Source organism: Colius striatus, chromosome Z, assembly GCF_028858725.1.
Source record: "Colius striatus isolate bColStr4 chromosome Z, bColStr4.1.hap1, whole genome shotgun sequence".
NCBI classification, from domain to species: Eukaryota; Metazoa; Chordata; class Aves; order Coliiformes; family Coliidae; genus Colius; species Colius striatus.
Genome location: NC_084790.1, coordinates 73,780,164 through 73,802,838, shown reverse-complemented (window position 1 = coordinate 73,802,838; position 22,675 = coordinate 73,780,164). Strand labels below are relative to the sequence as shown.

General features: G+C 40.6%; 1 protein-coding gene across 1 annotated transcript in view; it reads right to left on the bottom strand.

Moving 5' to 3' along the window:
* NADK2 (NAD kinase 2, mitochondrial) overlaps positions 1–22,675 on the bottom strand; it is a 36,185-nt gene that overhangs the window by 4,327 nt on the left and 9,183 nt on the right. Inside the window, exons 2-11 of the mRNA XM_062019589.1 lie at positions 13,642–13,730; positions 13,214–13,302; positions 11,682–11,763; positions 10,279–10,362; positions 7,270–7,406; positions 6,235–6,313; positions 3,766–3,909; positions 1,673–1,728; positions 1,536–1,589; positions 954–1,077 (exon numbers count right to left, since the gene is read on the bottom strand). Coding sequence (XP_061875573.1) covers positions 954–1,077; positions 1,536–1,589; positions 1,673–1,728; positions 3,766–3,909; positions 6,235–6,313; positions 7,270–7,406; positions 10,279–10,362; positions 11,682–11,763; positions 13,214–13,302; positions 13,642–13,730 — 938 coding nt within the window. The remainder of the gene's footprint in view (positions 1–953; positions 1,078–1,535; positions 1,590–1,672; positions 1,729–3,765; positions 3,910–6,234; positions 6,314–7,269; positions 7,407–10,278; positions 10,363–11,681; positions 11,764–13,213; positions 13,303–13,641; positions 13,731–22,675) is intronic.

Genomic DNA, 22,675 nt, shown 5'->3' with positions numbered 1-22,675 from the left:
CCTCCAATTCTTCCCATCCCACTCTTGTGGCTCAAAAGGAAAAGAATTTTCCTCCTTTGAGTCAGAACACCTTTAGATACTTACTTTGACATAGAAGGCTGAATCCACAAGTAATTAATACTGAGATACTATATTGTTCTCAACATAGTTATTCCAAACACATAACTAACAGTTGCATCTGTTTGTATTTAACTGTGGCAAGCTCCAGAAAAAAACTGAATCACAGAATCATTTTGGTTCAAAAGACCCTTAACATCATCAAGTTCAACTGTTAACCCAGCACTGCCACATCCACCAGTAAACCGTGTCCCTCAGTGTCACATCTACGTGGCTTTTGAATACCTCCAGGGATGGTGACTCCACTACTTCCCTGAGCAGCCTGTTCCAAGGCTTGGCAGCACTTTTGGTGAAGAAATAATTCCTAATACCCAATCTAAACTGGCACAAGTGTCTTAAGTTACAATGACTGAATTACCAAATCATTTAGTCTGGAAGGGCATCTAGTCCAACCTTCTACTCAAGGCAGGCTTTTCAAAGACATTTCAAAGACAGATTAAGTTGTTTGGGACCTTACCCAGTCGAGTTCTGAGTATCTCCAAGGACAGTGACAGCACAGTCTCTGTCACTCTACTGACCATTCGCACTGTGAAAAATGTTTCCTTTTTTTGATCAGAATCTTACATCTTATAAAATCACGTCTGTTGCCTCAAGAGTCTGTTCTGAAAAGAGTTTACCTCAGCCTCCTTTTATTCTGTAAGATTGTGCCATGGATCAAACATTAAAGAAGTATAACACAGCTTGGAACTTTTGCTATGAGAACAATACTCAAGCCCCTCAAAACATAAACTGGATGCTGAAACACTTCAAGGGAAACCCGTCGATTACTCATACTTTGACAAATTCACAGAAGGAAATAAGAGAACTCTTAAGTGATGGCTGCAGCCAACACTTACTTTGAAGAGAAGCCACGCTGGCGGCTACTTGAGAAAACTCTGTTGACAATAGGTTCTCGAATACTGAAAAACATCTTTGGTTCTTCTGGACTGTACAGCAGGGACTCATTGTAATCATTTGTTACTGCAAATAGAGAAATCAGCCATTAGTTTCTCCAGAGAAAATTAGCTCTTTTAGAGACACACACCTCTCCAGGGAAGAGCAGCTTCCCTACTGAGAGGGAATATTGAGTCTTGATAGATGCTTAATAGCCTTCACCTGAAAAAAAAAAAAGAAATTCACAGAATATTCCTTTCAGTTCTATTGCATAACCACTCAACAGCTCTCTTCAGGTGATTAGATAATAAGTATCTCAAATCTTATGACAACTGAAATCCTCCTCAATATCTATACATATGGAAGTCTAAATCAGTGCTTTCACATCAAGTCAGACATTTTTGACCAAACATTCCTAAATAACACTTGTATGAAAGTCTAATATTGCAGGAGTGCTGAAATACTGAAAGCAGTGCCAAGTGTTGAACAGAAACCAAATGAACTGGTCAAAGATACCTTAAAGAATTCTTGCCTTTTTCACTGACCTTTTTGTACTAGTTCTGTGTTCAATGGCATATTCAAACTCCCATGGTTTTTAGCTGTTGAGCCAAGAGAAAGAGCCCCAATTAGACAGGCGTATCTTCATATAAACTTGGCCAGTAATGCCACAGTGTTCACTCACCAATACTAAGGATCTCTTCAACAGCTTGATGTGCTACCTTGTTAATATTATAGGACCTAGACAGAGAAGTAGAAGTTTTGTTTGCTAAGCAACATACTTGGGAGAAAAACAAAGTAAAACAAACTTGCATACAGATAGGAATTATGTTCAACATCAGGAAGAAGAAAAAATAAAGAATGCTATTAATTGAGCTGGCATCAGTTTCTTTAAAAAAAAAAAGCCATAACTCATCTCTTGGTTTGGCATCTATCTGTGCCTTTGTAAACATTAACAATCCATTAAGTGACGTCTTCACAAAAGAAGTGCATGAGACTCAGGATGTACTATCCTTACCAATAATCTCCCTGCCTTAAAAACCCTATCTTGCCAATTAATGCCTTCTGTTATTTCTCCTTTATGGGACTCAACACTTCTTTACAAATATTATACCTCTGTCCATATCCTAAAGTGTGGGCTTAAATCTCATAGGAATCAGCGTATATAGAAAAGGAAGAGTCAGATCAGGCACTTCTGCATTTGCCACACTTCAATGCATGACAAGTCGGCACAAAGCCTCAGTCAGAATCAAGTCTAAACTCCAGTGAAATCCAACTCCTGTGCCCAGGCTCAAAAGGGATCACGGTCTGTGCAGCAGCACTGTGAACACCACAGTTGCTCGTGTCTCAATAAAGCTTAAAATTCTCAGTTGAACACTTCTCTCATGGCAGTTAAACACCTCAGACTGCAACAGACATACACTACACACCTAACAGACTATAGAGCTGCTGAGGGTGGTTGTGCAAGGTTCTTTCACTTACACGTACTGCCTACCTGCAAGCCTGAGCAGATGCCATTAAGAAACTGAGATGCACAGTTTGAAATTATTCTCTCTCTCTACTAGATACTCTTTTATACAAGTTTTGGCAGCTGAAGGAAGCACTTGGACATTTAAATGCCTCCCAAGCTGAGGAGGTCTGAAATCCCAGCAGAGCCTCTAAACCACAGGCTAAGAAAAATCACTCCCTTGAGGCTTGGCCCCAGTTTAGAGAAGTTCAGCAGTACTCGTTGCTTTTAGTAAATTCTGGCATTTGGTCCTTGGTTGTGGGATTTCTCAGTGGAATGTACAAGCAAATGAAATGCATAAGAATAGCTCTGAACTAAGACTGTACATTCACAAGGTACTGAACACTAGGAAAGTTCCCCTAATGGTCTGCCAATTTCATCCTCGGCAGCCTCCAGGACTTAGTTATGCTGACTGAATACAAAATTCTGAATTACAATGAAGAGTAAAAGACAGTAACCATAGTTGCAGCATGAATATTCATTTTTTAAATTTCATTAAAAGCTTCAGTTTTGGTTCATTTTAGCCTGCCATATAAATTCAGGGTCTGTTGTACAACTCTAAATTATTTAAAGCTTGACCAGATTTCCAAATCAAGGAGGTTGTCACTGTACACATCACATCTCAAAACTAAATTGATTAGGATTACATGCAATACTGGAGCTTGTTTAAACTGAAGTTAAAGTAATTTACCCCTTGGATTAAGCTAGTGCAGCTCTGCTTATATGCCCGTCTTTGTTTAAGGGGAATATTTTGGCAAAGAAACTGTGCCCTTTCAATTAAGTTTGAAAGAGGCAAAAGGCTTGCAAAAAGAATGGACAGCAGACGTGCCAGAGAACACTAAACTACTTCCAAATACATGTTTTCCCATTCCTCTAGAGCTCAGAGTTATACAAGTTTTCAGTGGTCCCCCCAATATCCTCTGCCACTCAGAGCAGAATTTCCATCCCTTGCCAACCCCAACCATTCACCTCCACATGTGGCACACAACCTCTTTTACCAAAATTACACCTAAAGCAAACTTTTGTCTCAATGCCTCAGCTCCTCACCCTTTCAACTCTTCTCCCCACACCTACAAGTGAGAGCTGCCCTGCTCATGTCATACACCTGAGACAGCTTTGAACCACCAGTGAGAACATTTGTATATAACTGACACGCAGGGACCTACCCGCGGCCCCAGAGACTCTCAGTATGGACACAATGCTTACACAAAATAGGTCCATCTAAGTTATCTGAAGCGCTATTTTATATCAAAGCAGCAACATGTACTTACCACGCTTTTGATCCTGTTCCAGTGCACACATTAAGCCCTGAACTCTTCTGCTTTTCCCAAGGACCATCATCAACTGATATCTCATAATAGGAGGCCCTATGAAGCGAGAATTTAAAACTGGGTTTGCAGGACTTAAAGTTCTCCCTGAATAAGACAGAACACACACCCTTATCAGGCACATAAACATTTAGAGGGGCTAGTTTCAAATCTGGATGACAATTTCACAGGCTTTGCACAGTGTTTCCAATTTGGTAGTCACTTATGATTCACTGTTTTACAGTGGTTTTTATAGTGGATAAAAGTGATTTGCAGCATGAACTTTTAGGCAGTTTTTCTGCAGCTACTTTCTGTATTTAATTCATGCACAAAGCACTTTGTGGTTTCTATACAAACAGAGTTTTCTGGATTTACAAATCTAAGTACAAATACATTACTTTCCTTGCATAATTGTTGAACTACTGAAAAACTGTGCTTATGCTGTGATTAGGTCTCATAAATTTAGATCAGGGAACACTAAGAAGTAAGGCACTCCAATATTTCTAATTAATTGCATGGCTTCAAGCTAAATTCATCATCACTTCAGTAATTAGAAATCCACTGTTATTCTTCACAAACAGTTTTAGCTTTTACAAAAGTCATCAGGCTTACCTTTCTCTCCAGGGCAAATTCTTCCCAAAATTCAAATCTAGTCAGTCTTGGGACACAATCATCATTCTGTATGATACCATTCTTATTTCAAGGGATTCCTAACGTTAAGCCTAGATAGATCACACAGTCCCTCTCCGGAAGCTCCAGAACATCCAGTATATTTATGAACTAAAGTTGTTGATGCTTACAGTGACCAGTTCATACAGTCTTCAGATTAATCAACACCCTCTTAGAAAAACACTACATTCACTGTGTTCAGCTTAACAGGGTTTCACTTTTATTAGTTAAAGGATCTTATTGAGGTGATTAATATTTCAGTCTGGACCAACTAGGAATACACCACTTGAATATTTGGTGACAAACACTTTAGACTTTCGGTAACTAAGGGCATTTAACGTACCCACTCTTGAGAAGCCAGGGAGATGAAAGAACTGGAAATAAATTAAGAACAGAAGTGCAGAAATTTATTCAGTTTAAGATAATTTTTGCAAACTGGCTGCGAAAAGTTGTGTTTTTTTCTCCTTCAATTTCCTTGTTTTATTAACTGATATGCAGAATAAAACCTTGGAAGAAGTATCTAGAGTAATTTTGTCTTTAGACAGCAGACTTGACGAGAAGTTCACCTGTGTGACATTATTCATCAGTCTTCAAGTGTAAGGTCCTATTAACACACTATGTGCAGAGATTTGTTTCTACAGACATTGTCTTCCTCGATGCTTCTCAAATATACTGGAAACAAAGAGCACAATGTACTTGTGACACTCAGAAGTAGAGGGCTATTATAAAGTGTGGGAAAACAGCTTTGTATTTCTCTATGACTGTATGTTAAAGAAGCTTTTTAGAATCCTGATAAAATTGTTTGCATTATCAGAGAGCAAAATTTGTATCTCTGAGACTAATTCCTTCTGCCAGTCTGAGGCTGCAGTCCAGATGGAAGACAAAGCATTGATGGAACATTATACTGTTTCCAGCAGCAACCACAGTGTCCCAGGCACTGTACAAACACAAGATGATGTTACACTCTAAAGTTGGGTTGTTTTTTGGTTTTTTTTTTTTTTTTTAAATTAAAAAATAAAAAGAAAGAAAAGAAAAATATACAGAATAAAGGGAAAAAGTATACACAATACACTAAATGTTTGGCCAAATTCTGACCAAGGATCATATTTTAACTCCTTTCACAGAGTCCCAGTCATATTCAGCACATCCTTCTGGTCATCATTTGGCTAGCAGAAATGTACTAATCTTCAGGGCAGAAGAGCCTGTCAAAGCTATCTTGGATGATGTAGTCCCAGGATTTGATTCAGACTTTCTTAAAACAAGGGAATAATTTTCCCACAACAACAAAGCTTCTGCTGAAAGCAAGCTGATACCTTTGCTTTTAATGACACAGAGGAAGAGAAAGGAGCAACTGGTTAGCTAAAGCTACTACTGCTTGGTCATGCTAACAGCTTATGAAAAGATGAGATGCAGGAGAGGAAGCCGTTTAAGGACAGATATTTACATCTTCAATCCACAGTAAAGATAGTAACTGAAGGCATTTGACTACATATGAATTAACAAGGGAAGGAGTAAAACAACAAAGAGGAAAGAAAGCAACCAGGAATGAAGGCGGGGCAGGAGGGTGGAAAATGAGAAATTAGCATTACCTCACTTACATCTCTGAAAATACACTTTGTAATCAGCAACTATACAGTTTTAAATATTCATGGACTAGAATGAAATTTGACAGCAAAGACATCCCACAGCTGGTTGTCCATTGCAGTATCATAAAAGAAATGAAGTCAATTGTGCCTTGCTGCAACAACAAACAACTACACATACCTGGATGAAAGAGATTCCCCAATGAAGACTTCATTGAGTGCTCTCACTGGTAAAAGATGTGGGCCAGAAATGTCAGATCCTGCAGATATTGAATATAGCAGTTTTGAATCATGGCTTTAAGCCCCAAATTTTAAAAAAAACAGTTCACAGCTCTTTGGAGGACACACTCTGCTGCCTGGAATCAGTGTTCCATTTTCTTCAAGGACTCATATTTTTACTGATTTAATCTAGCCAGTCACTGTCCTTTACTGGAGACTACAAATATTTCAGTGAAGGTCAGTAAGGCAATAACACATCGAGATGCTACTTTCACTGAAAACTTATCAACCAGACAGATTGACATCTTCTCTTCTGTCAGTCACTCTTTCACGCCTAGTTAAATTCACTGGAAGTGACTTAGCAGACACTTCTGATTAAGTTCAAAGAATCAGACTTTATACCACAGGGTATTTGAAGAGGATTAATAAATTGTTCATGTTGACTAAAGACTTCTCAGTGAGGAAATGCAGTGCTAGACACAGGTTAAGGATAGAATCATACATCTTCAATCCACCATAAAGGAAACGGTCAAAGGTGTCTGATGACTGAAGAATTATCCAGAAAGAGATTCTCATTTGCTTACTGGCAGTCTGTGACCATTTTTTCCAATTTTAAAGTATACACAGACACACATACACTTTTAGGTAGTGTGGAGCAGCTATACATATGGTGAAGCATTCATGTGGCAACCCCAAGCCTCCACAGTAACCCTTAGAGACAGCATTTTAAAAAAGCACAGCAAATAATACTATTTAAAAACATCTCTAAATTAAGTGTTAATAGAGAAAACTGGCTCTAAATGTACAGTACAGAACAAACACACAGAAACAAAAAATACTCCCTTTCAACAAAACCTTGATCTGAGTCTTCAGTTAATGAGAGCTCCTTGCCTCTCAAATTCATCAACCAGGTTTCAAACACTTCCTTACAAATCTTTACCTCCTATTCCAAGTTATCATACTAAAGTGATTATATTCTTGTCAGATTTCAACCTACTTTGATCCTGCAATCTTTCATTTATGTGAGCCCTGCTGTGCTGCTCTTGGCTTAGCTGCTGTTCATGTAAATCCACAGGGGCTGGGTTGATACCAGTTCCTTCAAGATACAGTCGGATTCTTTGCCGCCACTGCCACCTTGGAGAGAAAAAAAGAAGTCGGTATCAGTTGCTAAAAAACTCATCACAGAATCAGACAGCATTCATGCTCAAAGCAGAGCATCTTAAGATGAAAAGTTAAACATACTCAAAATCACAATTCAAGTTTTATAGCTTCCACTGTCATTTTTACATTTAGAAACTAATCTTAGTAAAAGAGAAATACATTACACTTACCAATTTGCTACCGAATGGTTTGTGTATATGTAAAATAAGAGGACAGCTGCCAAAAGTAGGCTACAATCATTATAGACAACAACTCAGCTTTTTAGGCATGTGATCTTCACTTAGGAGTTCATGACTGATGCTTTGACTTTGAGAACAACACGCTCTCAGGAATTTGTATAGCAGTATGTGCTGTATTTTTGCCATCTTTTGTTTGTATTTGTAGATGTCCAGAAAACCAGCTGTATCCACCCCTTTATGCAAAAGTGCCACAAGTATCCTCTCATTTTAAGAATCCCTCCTAGCCTAGGAACTTCAGGATGCTTAAGAGGAATTCAAATGAAGAAAGAGAGGGATATAAAAGGTATTTAAGCTGTAACAACATTCCATTGTTTTGGGTTTTTTTTTCCTAGAGGACGTATCAATTCCTTTTTCTTCATAGAATTTAGAGATTATATAAACCAAAACAGTAATAGCAGTTTTGATTAAGAAAGCAAACTGCAAGGGAATGTTACATTTTCTCACAGTTCATGCTGTTGATCTCTGAGTGCCAGTAACCAGCTCATATATTTCTGAAATTACAGCATGTAAGACTCATGCTTTATGTGACTACATTACTAGTTTTGCCTCACTGTCACCCTTGTAGAGACTCAGTCGACACATCTTTAGTATAATTACTTATCTGCCCTTAAATTCCAAGTATGGTTTTAGGCAGCCAGGCAGACAGCATGCAATGAGTATCATTATACTAGCCTCCTTACAATATTCAATTGCAATATTCTAGCTGTCAAAACCTCTACAAAATGAGAAAATGTGCCCCTATTATACCCCCATTCTGAGGTCCTGTTACACTGCTCACCGTCAGAAGAAAGAAATACGGGAAGTCTGATACCATTTTGTCCTTCATAAATCAATCATGTTGGTTGTTTCATGGCACTACAAGGTTAAGCGCTTACACACTGTTGTACTAAACTGTCGATGCTTCAAGGACAAGGAGAAAAGACAATGCTTCTTTGCCAGTCTCTGGCACTTCAACATGCTTACCAAACTCTGAGCCATGAAAAGCTCTTCCAGACAGACTGATCCAGTTATCTACCTATTTTAAAGATTCTTAGGGGCAAATACATCTGACTACTGCTAAGTGAAACACCCGCTCAAGTCCCTCCTTAGGAATATCAGTTCTTACTCTTTTGCAAAAAAAAAAAAAAAAACAGTGAGATCATTTCTGTTTCACTCTGGTGAGGTTTCAGTCCCATAAAGTGCAACAGAAGGAGTGTCAGCAACAAAAATATTACATGTCATCCAATAACACATCAGAAGTGCTTATACTATCACAGAATCACACAATATCAAGGGCTGGAGGGATCTCCAAAGATCATCTAGTCCAACTAACCTGCCAGAGCAGGACCACCTAGAGTAGGTCACACAAGAATTCTTCCAAATGGGTCTTGAATGTTTCTAGAGGAGACTCAACAACCCACCTGGGGAGGCTGGTCCAGTGTTCTGTCACCCTCACAGTGAAGAAGTTTTTCCTCGTATTTCTTTGGAACCTCTTATGTTCCAGCTTGTACTTATTGCTTCTTGTCATATTTGTAAACATCCACCCTTCACATATTTGTGAACATTAATGAGATCACCCCTCAGTCTCCTCTCCAAACTAAAGAGCCCCAACTCCCTCAGCCTTTCATCATAAGGGAGATGCTTCACTCCATCATCTTAGTGACCCTGCACTGAACTCTCTCTAGCAGTTCCCTGTCCTTCTTGAACTGAGGGGCCCAGAGGTGGTCTCACCAGGGAAGAGTAGAGGGGGAGGAGAACCTAGAGGGGAAGGACTGCCTACAGTCCTTCTAATACACTCCAGGATGCCATTGGCCTTCTTGGCCACGAGGGTACATTGCTTACCTGCATTAGCACTGTCAGCTTAACCTAAGCAACTTAGTATGATGGAGAGTTAAAAGCTTCTGTTTTATAAGTCAGATAATGTGAAAGCAGCTTTTCATTTAGCAACATTTATCGAAACCTCTTCAGTTATTTATGATCAATACTCATGACTGTATTCAAACTCATTTTAGAATTTTTCTGCGGCACAAATACAGTTATACTTCAAGCTACAAATTAAATACGCCAGAAGTATAACCCAACACCAACTACAATATATTTTGAGGTGAATTACTTATTTCTGTTTGATGGTTTGCCATCATAAAAATATTCTGGAATATTGATTTATCACAGAACAATGTTTCTCTTTAAATGTTTTTTAAAATCTCTTCCCTCGTGTGTCCTCTAAAATTCATTTGCTTACTTCTTAATTCCAGTGAGATTCTTCCATTTTAAGAATATTTATTATTGAAAACATCAAGCTATCTTCAGCATAAAGAAAAGCTTTGTTCTCACTAGTCTGTTAACAAAATGTAAGCCACTCTACCTTAATCATCAAAACCTTAAATGCAACACACTGACCATTTCCTAACTGTATAGACTTCATTAGATTCCATTAGTATGGCCCATCATTGTACTACATATGCTTTCATAATGCATACATAAACCAATGCACCCTTTACAAGAATGCAGTCATGATTTGAGATATTGAGTTTTTACTATGCATTTTTACCTGCTCCTTAGAAATTGCACATTATCAAGTATTTTCCAACCGCATGTTTTGGAAAACCACAGATATTGAATCCTACCTGAACTCACCACGGTAAAGCTTCTGTAGTGCTTCAGGAAATGAGCGTGTATATCTCACAGGCAAGCATAAGTGACCCTCCGATCTGGTATCAAATAAGGACAATGAAAATGACAGTGCAAGTATTAAGATTTGTTATCTCAAAAAAACCCCAAAACAAAACAAACACCTGTTAGATAAAGCAAAGCTACAGTCTGATCTTTATGAAACTATACTATTCCTGCATAACAGCATATTAGCAATAATACAATTCTTTCAGCTCCTAGGGTGTATGTACGTGAGACACAGGATATTACTCTTGCATTTCCCCTAAAAACTGGCAGTTCAGATTGCAATACTGCAGGAATATGTAGGTACTAACACAGTTTCTGTCACCATAGTTCTAGGGAAGCAATTCAGGCTTAATAAATCTTGCAACCTAGAAAGGTTTCCTTCATTTGCACACAAACCAGTGATTTAAGGCAGGTAAGCAACATGACTAAGATCAAAAGAATGTCATGTCAAAGCCAGAAAACTAAATACTGCTCCCCTTTCATGAATGACATTTGATAACTTGAAGGCATTTGTTATTTGAACCCTGCTATTCAAGCTATTCAGGCATTTGAAAATTTTTGGAAGAGGAGTAAAGTACAGAAGGAAATAAAACTTTGACCACCTCTTTCTTATCTACTAAGACTAAATTATCTGTTTATATCAAAAGAAGAAATCTAAATATCAGGAAATCTCAGCAGAAAGAGCCTTGGTGAATTCTGAGTTCTACTTGCCATCCATTTGAAAGTCACACCAATCAGACATTACTAATACACAGACTGCATCCACCTGCCCAAATCAATCTTATGGCTAGGTGGAGGCAACTTGTGTGGAGTTTATAATAAGACAAGTAAATGCCATTAACTGGCTGAGGCAACTGTGTCCTCTGAGGTATTACATGGTTTACATGGAGAAACCAGAAAAACATTCTTCACCTTAGGCCCCATCAGATTTCCAACAAGATTCATCGTCTTCATAAAGAAACCAAGTTTCCGTGTATTCAAGTTCCACATTCAGTTGCTTTTTTAAGTCCCTTTTCTTGTCTCTGTTCTATACTGCCATCTCTAGCCTCAACCTTCAGGCTAGTAATACAAGTTAACTAGCTGCAAGTGATGTTACACTGGTGTGTGAGAACAGCTATGGCAGTTTAATACAGTCATGTTTAAAGAGCTACTTCATGTCCTCTCAGATGCAACAGGCTAGCTCATTGTGTAAGCTTTTCTAACACAACAACAGGTTCACTTGGTATCTACAACCCACTAAAGCACCTATTTATGCTGCCAAATACTACAGGCATGCCTCATGCACCTTGAAAACAGATGCATATTGTGCCTGATGTTAAACAAAGCATTGCTTTCCCAAATGTGTTTTTACCTTTCAGGATCAGTATTTACTCCAATAACTGGTTTAAATTTATCAAAGACCTTACTGGCTGCCAACAACATCGTACCATCACCTACAGAAAAAGCCAAACAAAAGTGAGGTTCATCTTACATTCTAGTATCCTGAACACAATAGTCTCACACATACTTTAGCATTACCACTATGCTTTTATGTCAACAACCAGATAAGCTGCACAAAAATAACATGGAACCACAAAACTACTGACACCTTTCAAAGCTGAGTAGTGACAACTGAATTCAAGATGGCAAATGTGATCAGAAAAGGTATGGTTAACTGACAGCTATACATGCATGAGCAATTGAATTTGGAAGAAGCAAGTCTGAAAAGAGGTTTACGGAAATTTCTGTAAGTTATCAGGTAGTAAGAGAAATTCTTTCACAATTTAGAAAGTACTGCTAATCAAAGCCATAGGAGACAGGATGCAATACCAATATGAGCCACATGAAAACAATGGCTTTAGCTCCATCTCAGTTTTCTCCTAGAAGGCATCATTTACAGGTTTTATTTGGCCCTAAATAGGCATGTTTGGAAAGGAAGTCTTAGCTAAAATTGTTGGAAGCAGAAATCTTACAAAGTGTCACTGGTTTCTTCAGATACTCATATTCAGACATAAGCTCTGAAAACCCTGGATGGTGTATCACTTCCCAGCTGCTTGCCCAATATAAGTATGGCAAATGTTGCAACAGCCAAACCAGCACCTTAATCTCCCTCTTACAGGAGTTTTTTGAAATCTACAGAAAGAAATCTACAGATGCTTCAGGAACAGTCACAGATCCCTTTACTGCCCATTTGGTGTGGGAACCAGTAGTCTAAGGCCAAAGTGGACCAGTGGGGAAAAGAGAAAGGCAGAGCAGCGGTCAAGTCTAATTGCCATAGATGACTAAACACTACATCAGAGCCCAGCAACACACTGCACTATTTGCAGTAAATCACAAAAATAACACTGAATGAAGTGCTGCAAGTCAACATTAAATAGAAACAAACAGGTAAGTTGCTATGCTGGTTCATTCTAGAAGCTCAGTGGCACAGGCTGCTCAGAAGTTGCATACTTTTACCTGTACCATCCAACCAGATACTCCAGTCACTGGAATTAGTGTGAAAGCAAGAAAGATAGTTTGACCAAGGCGAGGAAAGGGTGGTATTTTAGTCCTCATCACACATACCAAAAATCAAAGAACATGGATTAGGGCTATGCATAATCACACGACAGCAACGATTTTATCTTCTTCAGTTGAAAACAACAGTAAATTCCACATTTTTTTCTGTTTAACATAAGGCAATTGAACACTTCCAAAGTGCACTGGGACTGCTAGTGCTACAATTTTAGATACTACAGGCAAAGAGGATGGTTACAACCATTGCATTATATTTTCTGATATACCAATAAGCAATTTGCTTTTAAAATGTTCATATCTCCACATGCTGCAGACATTGCAAACTATTTTTACAATGTAGTTATAAAAATACACGAAAACAAATACTTCTCTTCCATAAAGTCATACCTCCTGCTGATATAATAGCATCTGCCCACCGAACAGTCTCTTCATTATATTCTCGACGTTTAACCAGGCGAACTTCTATTTTCTCGTTCCTGTGAAATGCAGAAAAAACTTGAATATGTATTATGTTGTTCCTTGCCACATCTGAAAAACTGGCAGGTAATTAAGGACTAATTACAGTGGTATTTGGCTTATAAGTATTTGACACTCACACAAACCCTTTACATCTTTTTACTTTGTTTTCAAGATACACACATTGTGCTAGTCATCCGAACCAAGCTAGCTCACATTATGACTGCTTCAGGAATGACCATCTGAATCACGCTATTTTCAGTATTTCTGTTTTATTACAGCTTGTAACACAAAGCTTCCTTTTTTTGTTTTACACAATCCATGGGTATCTGAGATTCTCAATATCCATATATTCTTACCGTAAACTGTCTACAACATGTTCCACGTTTTTTGTATGAATGCGATGCCGCTCCAGCAGACCAGCGTAGTTAGATCCCTTCAAGGCAAGCTGTAAGACATAAATTGATTGCGTAGAAGTTTATCACTACAAAAAGAGCTCTTGAGTAATACCGATAGAAGCTATTAAAAACATGTATTTTAGCTCGAGACACAGGTTTTTATAAGCATTCCACTAGTTACACTTCCACATCCACACCAGTGAACTTAACATTGACTAGCTCATTAAATGACATTACATGGCCACAGCAGCCAGAAGTATGTTACACTGAATTCTGTGCCACTTCAGACACTTTGCTTTCCCTGAATCTGGTAAGTGATTTAACCTGTAGATAAATCTACATAGAATAGTTAACACTATCTATATTGTGGTCACATGCTAAAACAGTTGGCAGATAAACAGTTGGCTAATAACCTTAAGAATTACATTGTGCTGTACAGAAATAGGACAGCAGAAGCAGCAACAAGAATTATAAAGAAAACAGGAATCTTTGAAATAGCTAGAGCATTGACCTTCAAACTGTATTGGAGCTAAAGACTGCCAAGTGCTGATGAAGGTGATATTACCCCTGTATCAAAAAAAGCTTAAGGATAACCTACCTACTACCTTTCATACTGTTCCATGGATTGATTATAGGCCAGATTTTTCTTGTCAATGACAAGGACAAACTATTTAATTGTTGCATTCTAACCTTATTCCTCTTGGTTGACACATTTTTTAGCTCCTATAGATGACACTCTTATAAGTAAGCAGGTGAGACTACTGGCTGAAAAAGAGATTTTTTTTTTTTTTTTCCCAACAGGTTTCTGTGCAAATAATTTGGTCACTATCTTTGTGCATTCATTCCTCATCTCAATTCAGTGTGCTCATCTGGGGCTGGTATTGCCAAGTATGAGTTTGCATGGATATGTGGCAAGTAGAAGAAAGCAAGTGAAAATGATGTCAAGCAAAAGGAATTTATAAATACATTCATAATGGAAGTGATCTTGCTTTGAGCATCAGGCTAGACCAGATGATCTCCCCAGGCTCCTTCTAGCCTGAAGTAATCTACAGTTACCCTTCATTTTCCCCAATCACTTAAAACCAATTTACCAGCACAGAAACAGGACTTCTCCTAGAGTTAGTGTAGAGAAATTAATCTGTGCCAGAAGCTTTGAACAGGCACTTCCACCAATTTATTCAACTGCCTTTACTCAAAATTGTACACTCTTCCAAGAGAAAGAGGTGCCAGACAGCCACATCTAATCCCATTTCCATAAAGACTCCACAGAACTCCACAGAGAATGAGAGAGGACAGTCAGGCTATGACAATTATAGTTAGCTGCAATTCAATACTCAACAAACTTAATCTTTCTTCATCTGACACCTGTTGATGTCAAGAAATCCAACTATAAGCCCTGTACAAAGACCCAGCATCAAAGAATGGAATCGGCCACTATGGAACCACACTGCTGTCCTGCTCAGTATATTTACAATCTGCAATTAACTTGCAGGAACAAAATCTTCAGGTGGTCTTACAGCTGGGATCAGGAAGTGACCTCCAACAGAGGGTTTCCTAAAACTCTACCTGGATGTCACCAACAGCACTACAGGCAGATAGTGGCAGTAACTGTCAGCTGCATTTGGCCACAAACACAGATAAGCACATTGAGTGATCAGAAAACATTCAGAGAAAGTGTTCAGGTCATCTTTACAAAGATTGTTAGTAATGGTTTGCTGGGGTATGTGCTGCAATGTCCCATAGGTCCCACACACTTGAACCCTTTGTTTCTACTCTGTGAGACTAGATGGGATCCACCAAGGGTGCTGAGGGAACTGGCAGAAGTGCTCACTAAGACACTAATCATCTACCAGCAGTTCTCATTCACTGGGGAGGGTCCAGTGGACTAGAGGTTGGCAAATGTAACATCCATTTACAAAAACAGCTCGAAGGAGGATCTGGGTAACTACAGACCTGTCAGCCTAACCTGGAAGGTGAGGGAAGGTTATGAAGCAGATCATCCTGAGTAACATCATGAAGCACATACAGGACAACAGGCCCAGTAAGCATGGGTTTTGGAAAGGCAGGTCCTGTCTGACTAAATCTGTTTCTGTGACAAGGTGACCCACAGAGTCAACGAGGGAAAGGCTGGGGATGTTGTATACCTGGACTTTACTAAAATCTTTGACACCATTTCCCACAGCATCCTCCTGAAGAAACTGTCTGGGTGGCAGGGCCAAGAGAATGGTAGCGAACGGAGTTAAATCCAGTTGGCAGCTGGTCGCCAGTGGTATTCCCCAGGGCTCAGTGTTGGAGCTGGTTCTGTTTGAACATCTTTATCAATGATCTGCATGAGGAGATCGAGTACACCCACAGGGAGATTGCAGATGACACCAAATTGAGTGGGAATATAGATCTGCTTGAGGGTAGGAAGGCTCTTCAAAGGGACGTGGACAGGATGGATCAAGGGGCTGAGGCCAGTGGTATGAGGTTCAACAAGGCCAAGTGCCAGGTCCTTGCCTTGGGTCACAACAACCCTAGGCAATGCTACAGGCTTGGGGCACAGTGGCTGGAAAGCTGCTCAGAGGAAAAAGGACCTGGAGGTATTGGTCAACAGCTGGCTGAACATGAGCCAGCAGTGTGCCCAGGTAGCCAAGAAGGCCAATGGCATCCTGGCCTAGATGAGGAACAGTGCTGTCAGCAGGAGGAGGGAGGTGATCATTCCCCTGTACTCGGCTTTGGTGAGGCTGCATCTCAAATATTGTGTCCAGTTCTGGGCCCTTCAACACTGCACAACAGACACTGAGGTGCTGGCTGGAGTGTGTCCAGAGAGAGGTAATGAAGCTGGGAAAGGGTCTGGAGAACAAGTCCACTGAAGTGTGGCTAAGGGAATCAGCATTTTTTAGCCTGGAGAAAAGGAAGCTGATGGGAGGCCTTAACACTCTGCAACTACCTATAAGAAGGCTGTAGTGAGGTGAGGGTCAGCCTCTTCTCCCAAGTAATAAGTGACAGGACATGAGGAAATAGCCTCAAATTGCACGAACGGAGGTTTAGATTGGGTATTTGGAAAAATTTCTTCACTGCAAGGGCTGATAGATATTGGCACGGGCTGCCCAAGTAGGTGGTGAAGTCACCATCCCTGAATATACTTAAAAGCCATAGAGATAAGGTGCTAAGGGCAACTTAGTGATGGGCTTGGCAGTCTTAAGTTAGTAGCTGGACCCAATGATCTTGAACATCTTTTCCAACCGATTCTATGATTCTACTCCTCAGCTAAAATGCTTTCAACTCATACACAACTTGCTCCTCCAGAGCCCATGGTATTGCACGAGAAACTTGAACAGTGCTTCTGTGCTCCTGTGGGGAGGGGAAAAGTACACAAGGCCATGGCCAAATACAGCACTGCTTATTGCAGGGTCTGCTGTCAGCCTCTCATGATCTATTTGGAGCAGAAAGGAGAAAGTGGAGAGGAGAAAAGAAGGTATTCCCTCTCCCACAGACAACATCTGCTGCTGAGCATCACAGGTCTAATTTGCTAGAAGAGAGATTTTCAGTTGCACAGTTGAAGCACAAATTGACCTTGCTTTACCACCAGAAAGAGCAAGCAATGTGTAGCAAATAACCTCAAACAAATCAAATGTGTTACTAAAATCAGGGTTCCCATTCATGTGTTCTCTAGAAATGTCTGCTGTGAATGAAACACAAGCACCTGACAAGCAGACTACTGCTGCAGCATTTGGTTTTTTGGATGCTGTTTCCACACGCCATTACTTCCACTCACAACAGAAACTGCAAATTCCACCTTGCAATTTTATGTACCTCATTTATTTGGCTAATTTGTCAGCATGCAATTCTTCAGCTTGGTCAAAAAAAGATTTATTCTCAGAACAAAGTCGGTCTAATGAACCTCTGTATGACCATTTGCAGACTTCTGAGCCACTAGCATCAGCTGTGACCCTACAGCTAACATTACACTGGCATTACTAGCAAGAACAAGTATGAGTACTGTCACCGCTGTGGAACAGAGCTTGTTCTGTAACCTACATTTGCCTTAGGTGTAGTATTTCATCAATGGCTTCAGAATGCAGAAGAGGATGCTCAGCAAATAAACTGTCAGTATCCTGATGACTGGCTGAACAACTTCCATGGATACTACTTCTCTTGCTAAAAGACGTCTCTGAACGTCTAATACATAGAAGTCTCCTCTCAATTTCGTTCTAGAGCAATTAAGCAGGTATCACTAACCAACAAGATAAATTAAAAGTTGGGGCTTTGCGCTTAAATGGCTAAGGTGCATCTACAAAGTTAATGAATCATCCTAATTTTTAGAAGGCTCCAGATATTAAAATAGTCTGCTCACCTACAGCCTCGTCCCTCTACCCCACAGATAAATAACTCACGTGTTCATTTATCTAAGAACTCACGGAGAGACAGCCTACCTAAGCCTAACCTCAGTCAAGTACAATAAACAGTTATGCTAATCACTGATTTTTATGTAACTCCAATAATCACAGAAGTGCCTACATCCCTCATGGTCAGTGACCATGGAATCACAGAGTGGCTGGCGTGTCAAGAGAGCCTCTGGATTTCACCTGGTCCAAACTTCCTGGCCAGGGTCAAACTACCACACTGACCAAGGCCCTGACCAATTAGTAATGAAGGTAACACCTTTGTGAATAACATATTGGAGAAGGGGAAGAAGTTGCTGTGCAGTTGCTAAACTGCAGCAGCAACAGGGAGTGAGAATGTGAAAGCATCTCTACAGATACCAAGATCAGTGAAGGAGGGGGAGGAGGGTGTTTAGACCCTGGAAGAAAGACTCCCCTGGGACCCGCAGTGCAGCCCACGATGAGGCAAGCTGTCCCCCTGCAGTCCATGGAGGACCATGAGGGAGCAGAGATCCACTCACAGCCTGTGGAGGAACCCATGTCGGACCGGGTGGATGCCTGAAGGAGGCTGTGACTCTGTGGGAAGCCCACGTTGGAGCAAGTTCCTGGCAGGACCTGTGAGTCTGTGGGAAGAGAGGAGCCCAAGCCAGAGCAGGTTTGCTGTCAGGACTTATGATCCTGTGAGGGACTCAGACTGGAGCAGTCAGTACATGAAGGACCGTTCTCCCGGTGGGTGACTCACATTGGGGCAGCGTGTAAAGAGCTGCCCCCGTGACAGGCCTCACGCTGGACCAGTTCGTGAGGAACTGAATCCCATGAGAAGCATCCACGCTGGAGAAGGCCATGAGGGACTGTCACCTGTGGGAAGGAGCCCACACTGTAGCAGTGGGAAGTGTGAGGAGGCCTCCCTCTCAGAAGTAGCAGCGGCAAAGTCCATCTGTGATGAACTGACCATAACCCCCATCCCTTGTGCAGCTGTAGGAGAAGGAAGGGGAGTCCTAGGAAGAGGGAGGGGTGGAAGGAGGTGTTTTAAGATTCAGTTTTGTTTCTCATTTCCCTACTCTTATTGTTCCCTTAATAAATTAAACCTTTTTCTCCCCAAGTTGAGACTGTTTTGCCCGTGACGCTAACTGCTGAGCAATCTCTCCATCCTTATCTTAGCTCACAAGGCATTTGTTATATCTCTCTCCTGTCCAGTTTAGGAGGGAAAGGGATAATATGACTTGGTGGACACCTGGCTAAACCACTATATATGTCCAGATGGCTTTAGAAATTCTTCACACATGGAGCCTTCACCACCTCCCTGGGTAACCTGTCCCTGTGCTCAGTCATCCTCACAGTGAAAAAAGGTGTCTCAATCTTCAGATAGATCTTTCAGTAGTTCAGTTTGCGCACACTGCTTGTTGCCTTATCTCAAATCCAGGACATAAAACTATGACAATGAGGCTTCTTGAAAGAGCTCTGCTCTAACAATAAAGAATAAGACAAACTGAGACTACCACTTGCTTTTTGCCTAAAAAGAGGAAACGGCTGGTCAGCTTCACCTCCATCCCTGGAAAAGTGATGGAACAACTAATCTTGAATGTTATCACTGAACATATGAAGGCTAAGATGGTTATCAGGGGGAGTCAGCATGGCTTCACCAAGGGGAAATCCTGTTTGACTAACCTGATGCCTTCTATGAGGGCATAACTGGCTGGCTAGATAAGGGGAGAGCAGCAGGTGTCATCTACCTTGACTTCAGCAAGGCTTTTGACACCGTCTCCCAGGACATCCTCATCAGAAAGCTCAGGCAGTGTGGCTTGGATGAGTGGACAGTGAGGTGGATGGAGAGCTGGGTGAATGACAGAGCCCAGAGGGTGGTGATCAATGGTCCAGAGTCAAGTTGGAGTCCTGTGGCCAATGGAGTTCCACGGGGATCAGTTCTGGGGCCAGTCTTGTTCAACATCTTCATCAAGGACCTGGATGAGGGGACAGAGTGTACCCTCAGCAAGTTTGCTGATGACACCAAACTGGGAGGACTGGCTGATTCCCCAGAAGGCTGTGCTGCCATTCAGCAGGATCTCAACCGGCTTGAGAGTTGGGCAGAGAGGAACCTCATGGGTGTCAGGAGGTTGGGACATCCCTGTTTTCTATAGTAGATAGTAACAGGACAAGGGGTAATGGGATGAAGCTGGAACACAAAAAGTTCCACTTAAACATAAGAAAAAAAACTATTTCACCATGAGAGCAAGGGAGCCCTGGCACAGGCTGTCCAGGGAGGATGTGGAGTCTCCTTCCTTGCAGGTCTTCAAGACCCTCCTGGACATGTTCCTATGCGACCTGATCTAGATGACCCTGCTTCTGCAGGGGGGTTGTACTAGATGATCTCTAAAAGGTCCCTTCCAACCCCTACCATTCTATGATTCTATGAAAAGGAAAGGTCAGTCCAGTCGCTGTGTACATGATCACCTCCCCAAGGAGCCTGGGAGGAGTTTCTGCCATATAGAAACTCCAAGCTGCAAGACAGCCTGACTCCTGATTCTGCTTATCAGTCAGGTCCATGAACCCATGCAGCCCGGCCAAGCAATCTCTCAAAAAGGCTCATAGATTTTAGCTTCTGCATGAAGACAACTTGTAAATTCTTCTTCCTTTGGAGGAAGCTCTTATTTACAATTGCTGTGGTCATCCTTCCAAAAGGAAAGTTTGACAGGTCACTCTCCATTTGCAACATTCAAGAATAAGTCTGACAGTCTTACAGCACAGATATCTTTATACTGATACTCTTGGCTAAAATGTGAAAAAAAATTAGTATTATGACAAACACCCATTGAGTTTATTTGGTATTTCAAGCTGTACTGAGTAGCAACTTGACCTATCACATCTACCTGAACATAAATTGAGTTATACCAAACACCCAGTATCATTTATATAAGTAACCTGGTATAAGGTAGTTTCTTCAGGTTTTCTTTTTTAAAATCGGCATTAAGACTTTAATGAAGTAAAGCAACTGAGCTCTGATGCTTCACAGGAAAAAGTTCTCACTCAAAGTAATCCTTCTACTTCATTTTACCACTAACCTTTTTAAGGAAATGTCACTTCCTTCCATGGCATAAGCAGCTATATTTGACCCTGAAGAAAACCTCATAAAGTTGAAAAAGCCCCTCAAGTAAGGGTCACAGGATAGTAATTACTCCTGCAAAACTTAGTCATACTAACACAGAAAACTTTAAAAAAATACACAAAACAAATCACCTTAAGAAGCCTGCCAGTACATTAAGGAATATACTGCAAAACCCAATACACTAAGTTTTGCTCAGGATCTTCAAACACATTGCATTTCTTGGTGTGGAAGCTGTAAAAGTCTACTTGAGGATCCACACACGGATCTGGAGCCTGGAACTGTAGGTTAACTAATTTCTTCCAGCAGCTATCTAGAAAGATCAGTAACAGCAAAGGAAGCTGAAAAGTATTGACAAATAGAAGTTAATGAGTATATGTCTATAAGCACACAGGAAAAATGGAGTTTGCTGAGTCCTGCTTGCTGAGGCTCCTGGAACAGTAATAAATAAGGGTAAGATGCACATGAAATGTCACGTCATGGCACTAAGCTAAGTCAGCTATGGGTGGCATTAGCAGATGTACTCAAAAGAATTATTCACAGAGTGGGAAGAAACAGCATATACAATGCAGGCCTATTAATCTGACCTCAACAGCACGCAAGATTGTAAAATAAAATGCATAAATACATATATGAGAGCTATTCCAGCTAGAAGTGCATTAGCACATGAAAAAAAGAGACAAACTGGCTGAAAATACATTCAGGTGTAGCTTCAGTAGTGTTCTTGAACAACAGAGATACAATGCAAAGTAGGCTTCCGGATGAGTTTGCATTGGAAAAAACCCTCAGATTAGCAGAATATGCTCTACAATGGAGTTATTTTTCCTTAAGAACATGAAGAAAAGGTCTAAACCAAATGCCTAAAAAAGTTCTTCTCATACCTTCCGGCCCGATTCTTTTAAAATGAAGGGATAACTTTTCAGGTCTCTTTTCACAGTCATTAAGGCTTGAGATATTTGCTTGGCTGCCTCCCCTCTGGAATCTTAGCTTTCACCACTGACAAGTCTCACCCAACACATTTTGAACAGTGGGTTTGCTGTCTCCAAGTAATGCTGGCCTCCCAGGAACAACGCTACACAACAAGGACGTAGCCTGCAGCCATAAATATGGATGCAACACAAAGCCAAGCAACATATGAATACTCAGTGTTGTCTCCATATGTGGATTATGATCCTTGCTTTAGAGATTGGGGAAAAGTAAGGTCATAACCAAGTCTTACTGATATCGCTGCTGTAACTGTTGGGATAAAACAGTATGCTCTCTCAAAATCCTAATGTCAATGTTGTCCTGAGTGAAATTGTGAATCCAACATCTCATTCTAGTCCATTAGGATTAACGTAAAATTTTCAGATATGTTTTGGCTAAGAATATGTGTATTAAAAAAAACCCCACAATACTCATTCTCATTACTAGGCTTATCCTGAATTTAGAGCGCTAATCTTTACCTTGCCTTAAACTGCTGCGGCACCAAGGTGGGGTCACTTCCTCGCTGTATCAGTCAGTTGTTTTATGACTGTTGCTCATTCAG